Source organism: Mandrillus leucophaeus, unplaced genomic scaffold (assembly GCF_000951045.1).
Source record: "Mandrillus leucophaeus isolate KB7577 unplaced genomic scaffold, Mleu.le_1.0 Scaffold131, whole genome shotgun sequence".
In the NCBI taxonomy this organism is placed as follows: domain Eukaryota; kingdom Metazoa; phylum Chordata; class Mammalia; order Primates; family Cercopithecidae; genus Mandrillus; species Mandrillus leucophaeus.
In genome coordinates this window covers 5,828,430-5,847,180 of record NW_012101266.1, presented here as the reverse complement: position 1 = coordinate 5,847,180, position 18,751 = coordinate 5,828,430, and the positions used below count along the sequence as shown (strand labels likewise).

The 18,751-nt window shown below is 37.7% G+C and overlaps 1 protein-coding gene across 1 annotated transcript in view; it reads left to right on the top strand.

The window, feature by feature from the left end:
* AP3S1 (adaptor-related protein complex 3, sigma 1 subunit) overlaps nucleotides 1–18,751 on the top strand; it is a gene marked incomplete at its 5' end in the record, with an annotated part of 47,517 nt that overhangs the window by 11,767 nt on the left and 16,999 nt on the right. The window contains one exon of the mRNA XM_011972872.1: nucleotides 16,599–16,670. Within this exon, the coding sequence (XP_011828262.1) occupies nucleotides 16,599–16,670 (72 nt within the window). The remainder of the gene's footprint in view (nucleotides 1–16,598; nucleotides 16,671–18,751) is intronic.

The window sequence follows — 18,751 nt, the reverse complement described above, 5'->3', positions numbered from 1 at the left end:
TGTCAGATTTGCCAAAGATCAAATGATTGTAGATATGTGGCATTATTTCTGAGACCTCTGTCCTATTCCATTGGTGTGTATACCTGTTTTGGTACCAGTACCATGCTGTTTGGGTTACTGTAGCCTTATAATATAGTTTGAAGTCAGGTTATCATGATGCCTCCAGCTTTATTCTTTTTGTTTAAGGTTGTCTTGGCTACACAGGCTCTTTTTTGGTTGCATATGAAATTTAAAGTACTTTTTTCTAATTCTGTGAAGAAAGTGAATGGTAGCTTGATGGGGATAGCATTGAATCTATAAATTATGTTGGACAGTATGGCCATTTTCATGATACTGATTCTTCCTATCCATGAGCATGGAATGTTTTTCCATTTGTTTGTGTTCTCTCTTATTTCCTTGAGCAGTAGTTTGTAATTCTCCTTGAAGAGGCCCTTCGCATCCCTTGTAAGTTGTATTCTTAGGTATTTTATTCTCTTTGTAGCAATTGTGAATGGGAGTTCACTCATGATTTGGCTCTGTTTGTCTATTATTGGTGTACAGGAATGCTTGTGATTTTTGCACATTGATTTTGTATCCTGAGACTTTGCTGAAGTTACTTATCAGCTTCAGGAGATTTTGGGCTGAGACGATGGGGTTTTCTAAATATATAGTCATGTCATCTGCATACAGAAGCAATTTGACTTTCTCTCTTCCTATTTGAATACCCTTTATTTCTTTCTCTTTCCTGATTGTCCTGGCCGGAACTTCCAATACTGTGTTGAATAGGAGTGGTGACGAGAGGGTATCCTTGTCTTGTGCCAGTTTTCAAAGGGAATGCTTGCAGCTTTTGCCCATTCAGTATTATATTGGCTGTGGTTTTGTGATACATAGCTCTTATTGAAATATGTTCCATCTATATGTAGTTTATTGAGAATTTTTAGCATGAAGGGGTGTTGAATTTTGTCGAAGGCCTTTTCTGCATCTATTGAAATAATCATGTGGTTTTTGTCATTGGTTCTATTTATGTGATGGATTACGTTTATTGATTTGCGTGTGTTAAACCAGCCTTGCCACCCGGGGATGAAGCTGACTTGATCATGGTGGATAAGCTTTTTGATGTGCTGCTGGATTCGGTTTGCCAGTATTTTATTGAGGATTTTCGCATCAATGTTCATCAGGGATATTGGCCTAAAATTCTCTTTTTTTTTTGTTGTGTCTTTGTCAGGCTTTGGTATCATATCATGATGATGGCCTCAAAAAATGAGTTAGGGAGGAGTCCCTCTTTTTCCATTGATCGAAATAGTTTCGGAAGGAATGATACCAGCTCCTCTTTGTACCTCTGGTAGAATTCAGCTGTGAATCTGTCTGGTCCTGGACTTTTTTTGGTTGGTAGGCTATTAATTACTGCCTCAATTTCAGAACTTGTTATTGGTCTGGTTCAGGGATTCAGCCTCTTCCTGGTTTAAGTCTTGGGAGGGTGTATATGTCCAGGAATTTATCCATTTCTTCTAGATCTAGCTTATTTGCGTAGAGGTGTTGATAGTATTCTCTGATGGTAGTTTGTATTTCTGTGGGAACAGTGGTTATATCTTCTTTATAATTTTTTATTGTGTCTATTTGATTCTTCTCTTTTCTTCTTTGTTAGTCTGACTAGTGGTCTATCTATTTTGTTAGTCTTTTCAAAAAACCACTTCCTGGATTCATTTATTTTTTTGAAAGGTTTTTCGTGTGTCTGTCTCCTTCAATTTTGCTCTGATCTTAGTTATTTCTTGTCTTCTACTAGCTTTTGAATTTGTTTGCTCTTGCTTCTCTAATTCTTTTAATTGTGATGTTAGGGTGCTGATTTTAGATCTTTCCCAGTTTGTCCTGTGGGGGTTTTAGTGCTATAAATTTCCCTTGAAACACTGCTTTAGCTGTGTCTCAGAGATTCTGGTACATTGTATCTTTGTTCTCATTGGTTTCAAAGAACTCATTTTTTTTCTGCCTTAATTTCATTATTTACTCAGTAGTCACTCTGGAGCAGGTTGTTGAGTTTCCATGAAGTCGTATGGTTTTGAGTGAGTTTCTTAATCCTGAGTTCTAATTTGATATAGCACTGTGGTGAGAGTCTGTTCATTAATGATTTCTGTTCTTTTGCACTTGCTGGTGAGTATTTTACTTCCAATTATGTGGTCAGTTTTAGAATAAGTGTGATGTGGTGCTGAGAAGAATGTATATTCTATTGATTTGGGGTGGAGAGTTCTGTAGATGTCTGTTAGGTTCACTTGGTCCACAGTTGAGTTCATGTCTTGAATATCCTTGCTTATTTTCTGTCTTGATCTGTCAAATATTGACAATGGGGTGTTGAAGTCTCCCACTATTATTATGTGGGAGTCTAAATCTCTTTGTATGTCTCTAAGAACTTGCTTTATGAATCTGGGTGCTCCTGTATCGGGATATATATATTTAGGAAAGGTAACTCTTCTTGTTGCGTTGATCCCTTTACCATTGTGTAATGCTCTTCTTCGTCTTTTTTGATCTTTGTTAGTTTAAAGTCTGTTTTATCAGAGACAAGGATTGCAACCCCTACTTTCTCTTGCTTTCCATTTTCTTGGTAAATATTCCTCCATCCCATTATTTTGAGCCTGTGTGTGTCTTTGCACATGAAAGGGTCTTCTGAATACAGCAAACCAATGGGTCTTGACCTTTTATCCAATTTGCCTGTGTCTTTTAATTAGGGTATTTAGCCCTTTTACATTTAAGGTTAATATTATTTTGTGTGAATCTGATCCTGTCATTATGGTGCTAGCTGGTTATTTTGCCCGTTAGTTGACACAGTTTCTTCATAGGGTTGATGATCTTTACAATTTGTCATGTTTTTGCAGTGGCTGGTACAGTTTTTTCCTTTCCATATTTAGTGCTTCCTTCAGGAGCTCTTGTAAGGCAGGCCTGGTGATGACAAAATCTCTCAGCATTTGCTTGTCTGTAAAGGGTTTTATTTCTCCTTCACTTATGAAACTTAGTTTGGCTGGATATGAAATGCTGGGTTGAAAATTCTTTTCTTTAAGAATGTTGAATATTAGCCTCCACTCTTTTCTGGCTTATAAGCCAGAAGAGTTTCTGCAGAGAGATCCGCTGTTAGTCTGATGGGCTTCCCTTTGTGGGTAACCCAGCCTTTCTCTCTGGCTACGCTTAACATTTTTTCCTTCATTTCAACCTTGGTGAATCTGACGATTATGTGTCTTGGGGTTGCTCTTCTCAAGGAGTAACTTTGTGATGTTCTCTGTATTTCCTGAATTTGAATGTTGGCCTGCCTTGCTAGGTTGGGGAATTTCTCCTGGATAATATCCGGAAGAGTGTTTTCCAACTTGCTTCCATTCTCCCTGTCACTATCAGGTACACCAGTCAAACGCAGATTAAGTCTTTTCACATAGTGCCATATTTCTTGGAGGCATTGTTTGTTCCTTTTCATTCCTTTTTCTCTAATCTTGTCTTCAAGCTTTATTTCATTAAGTTTATCTTCAATCTGTGATATTCTTTCTTCCACTTGATTGATTTGGCTATTGATACTTATGTGTGCTTCATGAAGTTCTCGTGCTGTGTTTTTCAACTCCACCAGGTCATTTACGTTCCTCTCTAAACTGGTTATTCTAGTTAGCAATTTGTCTAACCTTTTTTCAAGGTTCTTAGCTTCCTTGCATTGGGTTAGAACATGCTCTTTTAGCTCAGAGGAGTTTGTTATTACCCACCTTCTGAGGCCTACTCATGTCAATTTGTCAAACTCGTTCTCCATCCAGTTTTGTTACCTTGCTGGCGAGGAATTGTGGTCCTTTGGAGGAGAAGAGGTGGTCTAGTTTTTGGAATTTTCAGACTTTTTGCACTGGTTTTTCCTCATCTTCATGGATTTATCTACCTTTGGCCTTTGATGTTGGTGACCTTCAGATGGGGTTTTTGTGTGGACATCCTTATGGTCCTTGTTGATGCTATTCTTTTCTGTTTGTTAGTTTTCCTTCTAACAGTCCATTCTGCTGCAGGTCTTCTGGAGCTCGCTAGAGGTCCACTCCAGACCCTGTTTGCCTGGGTATCACCAGCAGAGGCTACAGAACAGCAAAGATTGCTGCCTGTTCCTTCCTCTGGAAGGTTTGTCCCAGAGGAGCACCCACCAGATGCCAGCCAGAGCTCTCCTGTATGAGATGTCTGTTGACCCCTGCTGGGAGGTGTCTCCCAGTCAGGAGTCACAGGGCTCAGGGACCTACTTGAGGAGGCAGTCTGTCCCTTATCAGAGCTCAAGCACTGTGCTGGGAGATTGCTGCTCTCTTCAGAGTTGGCAGGCACGAACGTTTAAGTCTGCTGAAGCTGCACCTACAGCCACCCCTTCCCCCAGGTGCTCTGTCACAGGGAGATGGGAGTCTTATCTATAAGCCCCTGACTGGGGCTGTTGCCTTTCTTTCAAAGATGCCCTGCTCAGAGAGGAGTAATTTAAAGAGGCAGTCTGGCCACAGTGGCTTTACCATGTTGCGGTGGGCTCCGCCCAGTTCGAACTTCCAGGTGGCTTTGTTTACACTGTGAGGGTTAAACCACCTACTGAAGCCTCAGTAATGGCAGACACCTCTCCCCCGACTAAGCTCCGGTGTCTCAGGTTGACTTCAGACTGCTGTGCTGGCAGCAAATATTCAAGCCAGTGGACCTTAGCTTGCTGGGCTCCATGGGAGTGGGATCCACTGAGCGAGATAGACCACTTGGCTCCCTGGCTTCAGCCCCCTTTCCGGGGGAGTGAATGGTTCTGTCTTGCTGGTGTTCCAGGTGCCACTGGGGTATGACAAAAAACTCCTGCAGCTAGCGTGGTGTCTGCCCAAACGGCTGCCCAGTTTTATGCTTGAAACCCAGGGACCTGGCGGTATAGGCACCTGAGGGAATCTCCTGATCTGCAGGTTGCAGAGACCATGGGAAAAGCGTAGTATCGGGGCCAGGTGGCACCATCCTTTACAGCACAGTCCCTCACAGCTTCCCTTGGCTACGGGAGGGAGTTCCCCAACCCCTTATGCCTCCCGGGTGAGGCAATGCCCCACCTTGCTTCTGCTCACCCTTCCTGGGCTACACTCACTGTCTCGCCAGTCCTAATGAGATGAGCCAGGTACCTCAGTTGGAAATGCTGAAATCAACTGCCTTCTGCGTTGATCTTGCTGGGAGCTGCAGACTGGATCTGTTCCTATTCGGCCATCTTGCCAGCCACCTCCTTTGTAATATTTTTACTCTTTTTAAGTCACTGCTCAAAATATCAATCATACCATATTCAACTATAGGTAGAAGAATGTATTTTTAGGCCAAATACCATTTTAAAAATCAGCTTTTGCTTGGGAGTTTAAATATAGTTTTGACAATTTATGTCAATATAAGCTTTAAAAAATGTTCTCATGAGTAGTTTTGTACACAGAAAGAAATTATTCAGAGTTTACTTTCATTTTTAAAATTAATACTTATTAACCTTACAAATTCATAAACCCGGTTCTTTCTTAGAAATTCAACATACAAATCAAATTAAGTCACTTAAATGGAGGGACTGAAACATAATTAAGCTTCCTATAGTACAAGCAGTCCTCGCTTTGCCGAATACCATGGTAATAATTCATGTTTGCAGGAACCATGTTTATCACTTTGCACGATTCAGTGGTTGCTGAGATCCATTAACATGGTACCGTATAAAGCAAGGAGTACCTGTATTTTAAACTGAATTTATATATGTCATATGTTTTATTTTTATGCTCATATTTTGGCAAACTTTCTCAAATTTTTAAATATCTCAAATTAATTTTTAGAAGTTCATGTATTATGGTGATTCTTAAGTTATCTTAAACATTCTAATACATCAATCAATGTAGGCAAGTTTTCCTTTATATTTCAGCTTAAAAAGGCAGGTGGATCACGAGGTTTGAGGAGGTTGAGACCAGCCTGGCCAACGTGGTGAAACCCCATCTCTACTAAAGATACAAAAAATTAGCTGGGCATGGTGGTGTGCGCCTGTACCCAGCTACTTGGGAGGCTGAGGCAGGAGAATCGCTTGAACCCTGGGGGGGCGGAGGTTGCCATGAGCTGAGATCACACCTTTGCACTCCAGCCTGGGCGACAGGGTGAGACTTCATCTCAAAAAAAAAAAAAAAGAAAGAAAAAACAACCCATTCCAATTGGATATTCAGGTTTTTGTTGAAATTTAGATTTATAAAAGCCTAGTCTGTTAAGTATTCTTATGATACCACATTTTTTTAAGGCGTAAGTATTTAAATATCAACTATATGGATTCTTTCTAAACTTAATGTGAAAATCCTAATATTATAGGTTCACATCATAATTTCTGTTACTTTAAATCTTTCTGGATTAAAAAATCACTTAACTAGTAAGGCAACCGTTTTTTTTCCTAGTTTCTGAGGTTATTATATGTTGACTTGAGAGGCCCTGGCCTGATTCAAGATTGATTCTTTGCTAACACACTAATAGGAACACTGATACAGACATTCTATCACATAGAAAAACTGTTGATCTCAAAGTTCTTCCTGGGTTGAAATCATAGCCCTATGACTTAATAATATGAACTTAACTAATATTACTTCTTTCTATTTCCAGAAGTCTGCACTAACATTATGGCCAACATCATTTACTACATTAGTTGTATTTCCGTTTCTTCTGCTTTCTTGAGTATTTCAGTGTCTTCCTCCTGGTTCCAAAGACACATTAATGACTTTCCATCTGTATTAGTCAGTGTCCTCCAGAGAGACAGAACTGATAGGATATATGTATATATGAAAGGGAGTTAGTTTATTAGGGAGAATTGGCTCACACAGTCACAAGGCAAAGTCCCACAGTAGGCCGTCTGCAAGCTGGGGAAGAAAGAAGCCAGTAGTGGCTCAGTCTGAGTCCAAAAGCCTCAAAAACATGAAAGCCAACAGTGCAGCCTTCAGTCTGTGGCCAAAGGCCGGAGAGTCCCCTGGCAAACCATGGTGTAAAACCAAGAGTCCAAAGGCTGAAGAACCTGGAGTCTTGATGTTTTAGGGCAGGAGGAACCAAAGGAAGCAATCAGTGTGGGAGAAAGATGAAAGCCAGTAGACTCAGCAAGCAAGGTTATTTCACCTTCTTTTGCCTGCTTTGTTCTAGCCATGCTGGCAGCCAGTTGGATGGTGCCCACCCACACTGAGGGCAGGTCTTCCTCTCCCAGTCCACTGACTCAAATGTCAGTCTCCTCTGGCAACACCCTCACAGACACGTCCAGAAAGAGTACTTTACCAGCTATCTAGGCATCCTTCAATCAAGTTAACACCTAATATTAACCATCATCGTGTTGAATCCTTTTGTTAACTTCTTTTATTCTCCTTGAAATTTATCATTTGATTTAGGCAGCCGAAACACTTTAAAGAATGGTGTGAAAAGCCTGTGTTTGTAGTTACTTCTTTTTCTATTTCTTCACTTGAAAGGAAGTTATGAATGAGATTTTAACTCTTAACAGTAGATTTTTGTGGGTGCTGTATGGACAGTTCAGATTTTTGCTTTATACTTTTCTGTATTTTCCATATTTTCTAAATGATCGCTTCTTACTACATTAGAAATAATATATTATTTGTTGTTGATGTCGGTTCTGGAATTAGATTTTTGAGATTTGAATCAGGACTCTACCATTAAGTGTTAGTAGTTAACCTTTTGCTTTAGATTACTCTTCTGCAAATGGTTGATGATAAAAGTAGTTGCCTTATGGGATTACTGTGAAGGCTCAAATAAAATACTTAAAGCACTCGGAACAGTGTTAATGCCACAATACTACGTAGAGTTGACTCTTGAACAACACAAGTATGAACTGTGTGGGTCAACTTATACACAGATTTTTTAAAATAAAGATTACACTGAGTGTACCTGCCTCTCCTGCCTCCCATTCCACCTCCTCCACTTCTTCCATCTCTGCCACCCCTGAGACAGCAAAACCAACCCCTCGTCTTCCTAAGTGTACTCAATGTGAAGATGAAGATAAAGATCTTTATGATGAACTATTTCCACTAAATGAATAGTAAATATGTGTTCTCTTCCTCACTATTTTCTTAATAACATTTTTTCTCCAGCTCGTTTTATTGTAAGATTACAGTATATAATACATACAACAAAAAATGTACTAATTGACTGTTTATGTTATCGATAAGTCTTCTGGTCAGCAACAGGCCATTAGTAGTTAGGTTTTTAGTGAGTCAAAAGTTGTACACAGATTTTCAACTGTGTGGAGAGTCAGCATCCCAATCCCCCTGTTGTTCAAAGATCAACTGTACCAAGTAAATGCTAGCTGTTACTATCGTTAACTTTCTATAAACCACAGAGAAAGAATCATTAATGTCAACTCTTTCAGAATTATTATGACGTGATACAGAAGATAGATGGTCCTTTCTTCAACTCTTAATTTCTCTATATTGACATTAAGAGTTCATTATGTGTTAAGTGCATGGTACATAGTAAATGCCCATTAAATGACTGTTTTTGCTAACATTGTCATCACTGGCATGTGAGTGTCCAAGTGAGGTGTAGTAGAAATCCAGTCCAGAATGCAGTCATATGTTGAGTCAAGTGCTATTTACGTATCTTGAACACCATACTTTAAAGATTCTTAATAGTACATGCAGTAGTACATATTGGAGAGTGTACCTAGGCTACATTCATAATTGTTCTTCAAAGATAAATGATCTGATTTTAAGTTCAGTTTGTCTTCCCTAGACCTGTTGGTACATTCAGTATTTGTAATGGTATTTTTTAGTTATTGGTTTGAGTTAAACCAAGATGTTTCTCTCTAGAACATCTTGCTGGTGTTGAAAAAAAATTTTTTTTGCTTCAGCATATTAGTATCCTTAAATTTATGCCTCCAATTTTTGCACTGAAGACTTTTCCTATCTTATAACATGTCAGTGTAACCCTTTTTTATTTCATTTATTATTGTAGGTTCAAAACAGCAGGATATGTTCCTCCTGAATTTTAACAGAAATTTCTAAACCGAGAAACAATATTTTTTTTTACTTAGAAACTTGAAAGGGGGTCTGCCAAATAAGTGGTATTGTTTAAGGGTAATTTGTGATATTTTTATTTTATCTTGTGTACATTTTTATTTCTCCATGTGTTTGTTATTATAATACTAGCTAATGTGTATTGAGTGTTTTCTTTTGTGGGACATTGTTTTAAGCCCTTTATATTTATTCACTTAATCCCTAAAACAACTCTATAATATAGGTACCATTATTATGCTCAGATAAGAAACTGAGGCTTAGTGTTAAATAACTTGCCCTGGATCTCAGAGTTAGGGGCAAAGCTAGAATTTGAGTATACGCATGCTAAAGTTTGTGCTCTTGAGTACTCAGTACTAAGCTGCCACATAATAGATACCTGTTACTCTTTGTAGCCTGGATATATAGGTCACTGTTTATGGCTTGGATGTAAAGACAAAGAAAACACAAGAATGTTTTATAACTAGAATAGCATGGGAAAGGAGAACTGTTAATATTTGGAGGAGGCATTATTCAGAATCTATTTTTTATATTTATTTTTTGAATACTAGGTAATTAAAATGCAGGACAATTTAAAATATTATTCTTTTTTGTAAATTAGAAGTAATTTTTCTCCCACCAGCTTTTGAATTCCTTGAAGACAGAGTTTAGGTCTTTGGTTTTATATCCCTGGCACCTGAATAGCTACTCAGTAGTGGTTAGATACCTGTTATATTGAAATTGTCTTTAAACTTTATATCATTTTAAAATTGAGACACAAGAGGGTGCTATTTACTATGACACTTCTAGGTCTTACCTCCTTTTATCTTTCTCCTTGTGAAATAATAATGCAACAGCAATTTTGTTGTTATGGTTAGAACCATGAAGACTCTAATTTTTCCCCCTAATTTCTTCACTTCAGATTGTCGTTTATTTGTTTTTTGTTGGCCTTGTCCATGTAACAGATCATCAGTGTGTATGGACCTTAGGGCTCTAGATTTCTAATTATATCAAATAATTTTTGCTAAATCAAAAGAAAATTAATAGAAAGTGTTTTGAAGAAGGTTTTTGATTTTTTAAAACTGAACATAGTATCTAAGTGCTTTAAATGTTAAGATTTTTTTCATAAATTAAGAACTTGCAGTTATAATGACATTTTGCTGCAGGGTATACTTTTTTTATAGTGTTCACATTTTTTTACACTTGGTATTGTTCTGAATTAAATGTGGACAGCATTTTTCCTTTGTAAGTTAACAAATCACAGTGTCTTGGTGGTTGTGGCATGTAGTCATCTTCGTTTTATATCAGTATTTATCAGCAGAATTACAATTTTCTATTTCTATTTTAATTTTATAATTATCACATAATTTGAACAGCCAGATAAATAATTCTGGCTGCCATTTATTAAATGGGTCTTTGGAACTATGCTGGGCCCTCGATCTAAGTTGTTTAACTCAATTTTTATGATAATCCAGAAAAGTAGGTACTTTTATCTCTATCTGATAGTTCTGAGATTTAAAGGAGTGAAATGATACTTAAGGCCACAGAGCAGGGATTTGAAGCCATGTATGTCTTCCTGGTTTCAAAGCATGTATCCTCAACACAGTACTGTACTGTCTGTATAGGCAACCCATATTTTTTACCACTCCCTAGTTTACCAGAGGCACACTTAATGCTATCACAAACTTTTTTTTTCTTTTTTGCCCAGTATAATCTGCACATTTAGTAGGTTCTGCTGATCTTTTATAAATACATGTAAGTGAAGGGGAACTATTTAGACAGCATTTTTACCAGGATGGTCTTCTAACAGTTAAAAAAGGATGACTGCAACATGTAGGTAATCAATGGAACTAGAAAAATTAAGAAAGAAAAAATAAAGGCATACTGGAAATTGTATTCTGATTAGTAAATCTAATAATGATTTAAAATCGAGTAAGACCACTCCACATCATACACAAAAATCAATTTCAGATAAATTTGGTCCAAACTTGAAGAGTAAAATAATAAAGCTTTTGTTTTCTTCTGAGTGAATCTCTTTCCTGACCTTGCTGTAGGCCAAGATCCCTTAAAGTGGACATAAAACAATATTAACTATAAAGAAAAAAACTGAAAAAATGGATTTTATTGGAATGGAAAATTTCTGCTCTTGGAATGAAAAGGCAAGCCACCGAACTGGCAAAGATATTTGTAATACATATGACAAAAGACTGTAGCTAGAATATATAAAGAATTCCTATACATCAATAAGAAAATACAGACCACTTTAATCCCAGCTACTCAGGCGTCTGAGGTGGAAAGATTGCTTGAGCCCAGGAGTTTGAGACCAGCCTGGGCAACATAGTGAGACCATGTTTAAGAAAAAATAATGATCAAAAGACCAATAGAAAATGAGCAGAAATCTTGAACAGGCTTTGTGAAAATGGATATCTAAATGGGTAATACAGATGAAATGGTACACAGTCTTATGTCAGAGAAGTACAAGTTAATATCATCATATACCACCACACACCGTTGAGTATGGTTAAAGTTAAAAGATGGGTAACATAAGGTGGTGACAAGGCTATAGAACTGCAGAAACTCTCATACACTGCTGTTTAAAGTCTAAGTGTGCATAATTGTTTTGAAAGTCTATTTGGCACTATATACTAAAGCTTAACCTACGCGACTCTTTGACCTAGGAGTTCTATTCTGAGTATATAATCAGTAGATACGTGTATATATATATGTTCACCAAAAGATGTGTAAGAAATGTTTCTAACAGTACTAATTGTAATGGCACCATACTGGAAAGAACCCAAATTTATATCACCAGTAGAGTGGACACATTGTGATATTCTAATTCAATGGCATACTGTGCAACTAAGAATGATTAGCTGTTGTATTATGTAATAACCTGAATAAATCTCACAAAGATAACAATGAAGAAGCCACTCACAAAAGAGCATATATCCTATGATCTCATTTTAATATGGTTCAGACATAGATAAAATGTATTCATAGTGTTAGAAAGTAGGGTATTGGTTACCTTTGATGGTTGATAGTGACTGATGGACTCTGAGAAGGCTTCTATAATGCTAGTAATGTTAAAACATGATTTGAGTGTTGATTATACAGAAAATTTATGTTATATGTTATGATTTTTGTACTTTTCTATGTGTATGTTACACTTAAGTAAAAATTTAAGCAGGGGGTAGAACTTAAATGGCTTTATTTTCCATAACTTTTAACTATGATTTTCTAAATAGGTATTCAAATGATTTCTAAGTTAAAGACTATTTTCAAAGTAAATATTTTCTTCTTTCTCAATGGAAATGTCACCAGTAACTTGAGTTGTTTCCGGAGCCCTGGTATCATCCCAGGCTGTCTAGTTTCTTTAAGCAGATGTGCCTATTAATAGGGGTCTAAAGCAAAACAGTAAGAAAAAGAACTTTCCCAACTATTTCATGAGGGCTGCCCTGGTAACAGCGAGAATTTTCCTCTTTTCACTCCTATTATTACTTGCTCCAAAAAGTTAATATATGTTCATTGCTTACTCTGTGTTCAAGCAGCATTACCCCATTCAGTCCTCATAACAGGAGTCTGTTGTATCAAAGAGGAAAAATGTATCTGAATTAGTTAGAATGAATAAAGTCATTTCAGGTACCGTGTCACTAGGGCCTTGAGGAGAAATAAATAAAGTTGGGAGTTTGGGTGGATACTAAATGATACTAATTTTTTACCTACCAAAAAATAAAACTAAAGTCTCACTTGTGGCTGACCTGTTGTAAAAGGAAAATACAAGATGGTTTTTCGCCTCTACCCCCACAGTCACTCAGTACAATACATCTGACACCAGATGTGTGGGAGTTTGTTCCCGACACACCAAGCAGTTCTCCTGCTGGATGTCCTATAATTCAGTGCTGACAGTGTCTACATGGGGATAGTATCAGATCCCATGACACAGTCCCACAAGGCTGCCCCCACTTCAGATGCCAGTTGCAAGTAGTAAGTTGTGACCTGTACTTCTGATTGAGTGATGGTAAATTGGGATTCTTGTGACCCCCCTCCTCAGTTCGATTAATTTCCCAGAGCACTTTACAGAACTCAGGGAAACACATTTACCCACTTATTATAAAGAATATTACAAAGGATACAGATGGGTGGGACCCTCATGGAGAACCTCTGCTAGGGCAGTGTGGAAGGGAAATGTGGGGTCAGAGCCACCACGCAGAGTCCGTACTGGGGCACTGCCTCATGGAACTGTGAGAAGAGGGCCATCATCCTCCAGACCCCAGAATGATAGATCCACTGACAGCTTGCACTGTGTGCCTGGAAAAGCCATAGACGCTCAACACCAGCCTGTGAAAGCAGCCAGGAGGGAGGCTGTACCCTGCAAAGCCACAGGGTTGGAGCTGCCCAAGGCTGTGGGAGCCCACTTCTTGCGTCAGTGTGACCTGGATGTGAGATATGGAGTCAAAGGAGATCATTTTGGAGCTTTAAGATTTGACTCCCCCACTGGATTTCAGATTTGCATGCACCCTAATAATTCAACCAAAAAATGGGCAAAAGATTTGAATAAACATTTCTCAAAAGAAGACATACAAATGCCAAACAGGCACGTGAAAAGGTACTCAACATCATTGATCATCAGAGAAATGTAAATCAAAACTGCAGTGAGATATCATCTCATTCCAGTTAAAATGTCTTATATGCAAAGTCAGGCAATAATAAATGCTGGCAAAGTTGTGGAGAAAAGGGAACCCTTGTACACTTGGTGAGAACGTAAATTAGCACAACCACCATGGGGAGCAGTTTGGAGGTTCCTCAAAAAACTAAAAATAGAGCTACCATAGGATCCAGCTCACTGCTGGGTATATATTCAAAAGAAAAGAAATCAGTATATCAAAGAGATGTCTGCACTCCCATATTTGTTGCAGCTCTGTGTAGAATATCCAAGATTTGGAAGCAACCTAAGTGTTCATCAGCAGATGAATAATAGATAAAGAAAATGCGGTACATATACACAATGGAGTACTAGCAAAAATAATGATATTGTCATTTGCAACAACATGGATGGATAGAACTGGAGATCATTATGTTAAGTGAAAGAAGCCAGACACAGAAAGACAAATATTGTACGTTCTTACTTAATTTTAGGATCTAAAAATCAAAACAATTGAAGTCATGGACATAGAGAGTAGAAGGATGGTTACGAGAGACTTGGAAGGGTAGTGGGGGGCTGGAGAAAGGTGGAGATGATTAATGGATACAAAAAAATAGAACGAATAAGACCTACTATTTGATAGCTCATTATGGTGATTATAGTCAATGATCATTGAATTGTACATTCAAAAATAAGTAAAAATGTATAATTGGATTGTTTGTAGCACAAAAGATAAATGCTTGAGGGAATGGATACCCCATTTTCTTTGAAGTGATTATTGTGCATTGCATGCCTGTATCAAAACATTTCATGTACCCCACAGATGTGTATACCTACTGTGTACCCACAGAAATTAAAATAAATTATAGCTAGACAAAATTAACTATATATATTAACTATAATAATTTTGTTGTCACCTCCTTGTGGTGAGGTCAAGTGTTTTGAGTATCTGCTTAAATTGCTATGTCCTGCTAATTGCTATGTCCCCATGAGCAAAAAGTAATCTCTCCTGGTTCTTACGTATTTTTCATCATGTTTACTCAATATCGTAATCCTTGAATAACACCATGGTAACTCCCATACCAAGTGCCACTAGTGATGGTAGAAGTGCCCCCAAGAAGCAGAGAATGTCATGACATTACCAGCAAAAGTTGAATCACTTGATAGGTACCTTAGATTGAGATCTGCAGCTGTGGTTGCTTTCCATTTCAAGATAAGTGGATCCAGCATACAGACCGTTGAACAGCAAGAAAAGGAAATTTTTGGGAAATTTCATGAAGTCGTACCCCAGCAGGCATGAAAACGTTATTTCACATATTTTGTGAAATATGAAATATGTGTTAATTAACTATGTCATTGGTAAGGCTTCCATCAATAGTAAACTATTAGTAGATTTGGGGAATTCAAAGTTATGCATGAATTTTCAGCTGCCTGGAGGGTTGGAGTCCCAAACTCTATGTTGTTCAAGGATGAACTGTAGTTATATGTCCACTTAGCCATCTAACATTGATTCCAGGAAGGAACCTTGGATTGTGGATGTGTAGAAAGGTGCCCTACATAGGAGCAACTATAGCAAGAAGCCTTTTGTTTACATTTTACTCCTTTCCCCATAGGATCACCTGTGAATAGTGGGATGACTATTCATTTCAATAAACTAGGGATAGTCCTGGTTTATAGCTGTTGTTCCAGGCTGTTATTACATTATGATGATACTGCATCCTATTATATAATTTAGTATTAATAGCTGTTTCTTTTTACTTTTAATACTGCCCCATTTGGGATGATAAATTGTATGGTCACGTTATCTGAAATTACCACTGAAAGGGGTGGTGAGAATAGAAATGGGAATAGAATAGTTGGTGACAACTATGCAGTGTGGAATTTAAGAGACTGATTTTTGAAGGTTTGCATCAGGGATCATCAAGACCATCTCAATCATTTACTAGGATGCACTGGACTCAGAAGTTGCTATATTCATGCTATGGTTTATTATAGTGAAAGGATACAGAGTAAAGTCAGCAAAGGCACATGGGATGAAGTCTGGAAGACTCCAGTTGCAAGCTGTCAGGTGTTCCTTTCTACTGGAGTTACACAGGACATGTTTAATTTCCCCCAAAATATGTGATAATGTGTACAGAGTATTCCCAACCAGGGAAGTTTACCCTGGGGGTCAGTCACATAGGTATGTCATGCCTGCATGACTGACCTTGGCTACTTAAGCTTCAGATCCTCAGAGAAAAAGCTTATATTCACTGTAAATCAACATTATTAACATAAAGTCCCTGCTCATACTGGTACAGCATGGCCCAAGACCTCCAGCACACAAAAACACTCTAATCGGACAACTTTCTGAAAGGTCGGAGCTTAGTTCTCAGGAGCTGGCCAAGGGCTAGTCCTGAAAATAGTCCATTTATGGGAATGTGCAGAGTTTGAACAATGCAAGCTTGTTGAGATGACCCTTTTCCACACGATGTCATACAGGTTACTCAGTTTAGAGTTTGTACCCAGGTAAGTCTGATGCCAAGGTCTGTGCTTTTTCCGTAAGTAGTTTTTAGTGGTCTTTTATACTGATTTGATAATTAAAAGTTACTGGCTACATTAGATATAGTAGGGAGTTGAACTGTGCCTCACCTCTCTTGATAGATATTTCCTAATGAGCTTTCTTCCCCCACTCATGTCAAAATAAGGAGAGTTAGTTGAGTATTTTTAAGTGATTTTGTAAGAAGTGGTGCTAAGACTTTCTAGTTTTAGTGATTTTCAAAAAAAGTTTATTTTGTTTTCTATACTTACGTATTGAAAAGTAGTTTATCTGTAGTTAAACTTGGTATTTTTAGGACTCTATTCTTTTTTTACTTTTTTTATATTTAATACAATTTTTAGTTTGAAAAAGATAAATGTATTATACAAAATTTTAGTTCATAATTAAGAATTGCCTTCCTTATAGATAACAGGTTTGAATAAATTTAAACAGTCTCAAAACCTTTTTTCTTTTTCCATAGGTATTTGTGGAAACATTAGACAAATGTTTTGAAAATGTCTGTGAACTGGATTTGATTTTCCATGTAGACAAGGTACTATTTCTATTGTCACATCTAAGCTTTTTTAAAAAAAAACATTAACTTACAATTGTCATAGCAAAAGTGGCTTTAATGAATAATTATTTTTTTCTTTTATTTTATTCTTTTATTATTCAGTTCATAAATTGTTTTTACTATGAGTCAGGCTTTGTGCTTGGTGGAGAAGATTCAGATCCTTCCTTAGAGGAGTTCACATCTAAGGGCGGAAACAATGGCATTAACAAATAATAATAGTATGTACAGGATGTCAATGGGGACACAGCTGAACCACTTACCTCTCCCTAGGAGACTGTGAAGGGGGGAAATTACATTTAAACTGGATTTTTAAGGGATTAGTAGATATTTCATACATAGAAAAGGAGAGGATGGTCCTACTGGCAGAGATACAAAATATAGGCCTTTTTGTGAGGAGGGACTGATATTGATCAACAGGCCTAATTTAAAAGAACCATTAATGCCATGACTTTGAACTTTATTGTGAGGCAATTTAATGTTTTTAAACAGGTTTTTACTGACATTATTATTGCTTTGTTTGTATATATTTTTGATAGAATGATTTTTTCTTGTGTTATGGAGATTGGATTGATAGGTTGAGAAATTAAACACAGGGAAGTCAATTAAGAGTTTATTGCAGTAGTCCAGAAAGAAATGACTAAGACACTACCATGAGGTTTGAAAGAAGGTAAGACACTAAGATGAGGTTTGGGAGAAGGTAGAAGTGATAGGATTTGATGGCTTATTGAAAGCTGGAGGTGAGAGAAAGAATGACAGATTTCTACCAGTATTGGTTGATACTTGTGATACGGAACTTAGGAGGAAGAGATTCCACTTGCACTATGTGCAGATTTTATTCTGTATTAAGTTTATATAATCTAAGAGATTCTTTATGAGTGATTCAACTATTGAATAAGATAGTCTGAAAATTTTAGCAAAAAAAAAAAATGCAGTGTGATTTTTAAAAATTGGCTTTATTGAGGCATAATTTACAGGTGTTAAAAGTCAACAGGTTTAAGCTTACAAAACTAAGATTTGACAAGTGTGTATAGTACATGTAACCAGCATCACAATCAAAGTGCAAGGCATGAATTTCATTATTTGTGAATGTCAAAAAAATACTTTTCTCTTTAGCCAATATTCTAGATCATATCTCTCATTTACCAAGTGATTTGATTTTATAAATTAATTCACTTTGGACAGAGTACTTAAACATGATATGTTTATGAGTCTGTTTTTAGTGTTGTGTTCTGTTTTTCTCTAATTACTATGTCTAATGCTTTTTCACACTTACAAAGACTCTTGTTATTTTTAGTCATTAGGGTTCACAATACTCAAAATTATGTTTTGAAGACCAGGTGCAAGTGCTCATGTCTGTAATCCCAGTACTTTGGGAGGCTGAGGTCGGAGGATTGCTTGAGCCCAGGAGTTTAAGGCCATCCTGGGCAAAATGGCAAAACCCAGTCTCTACAAAAAATACAAAAATTGGCCGGGCGCGGTGGCTCAAGCCTGTAATCCCAGCACTTTGGGAGGCCGAGACGGGCGGATCACGAGGTCAGGAGATCAAGACCATCCTGGCTAACACGGTGAAACCCCGTCTCTACTAAAAAATACAAAAAAAAAACCTAGCCGGTCGCGGCGGCGGGCGCCTGTAGTCCCAGCTACTCAGGAGGCTGAGGCAGGAGAATGGCGTGAACCCGGGAGGCGGAGCTTGCAGTGAGCTGAGATCCGGCCACTGCACTCCAGCCTGGGCGGCAGAGCGAGACTCCGTCTCAAAAAAAAAAAAAAAAAAAAAAAAAAAATTAGCCAGGTGTGGTGTTATGCATCTGTAGTGCTAGCTGGTTGGGAGGCTAAGGAGGGAGGATCACCTGAGCCCGGGGAGGTTGAGGCTGCAGTGAGCCATGATTGTGCCACTGAACTTCAGCCTGGGTGACGGAGTGAGACCCTGTCTCAAAAAAGAAAAAAATTTATGTTTTGATACATGATTAAAATTTTTAGAAAGCTGTGTTTTAAAATGACTGCTGAGAGGTCATCATTAGCTTATATAAACACATTTACCATCTTTTAAGAAAATTGAGGAC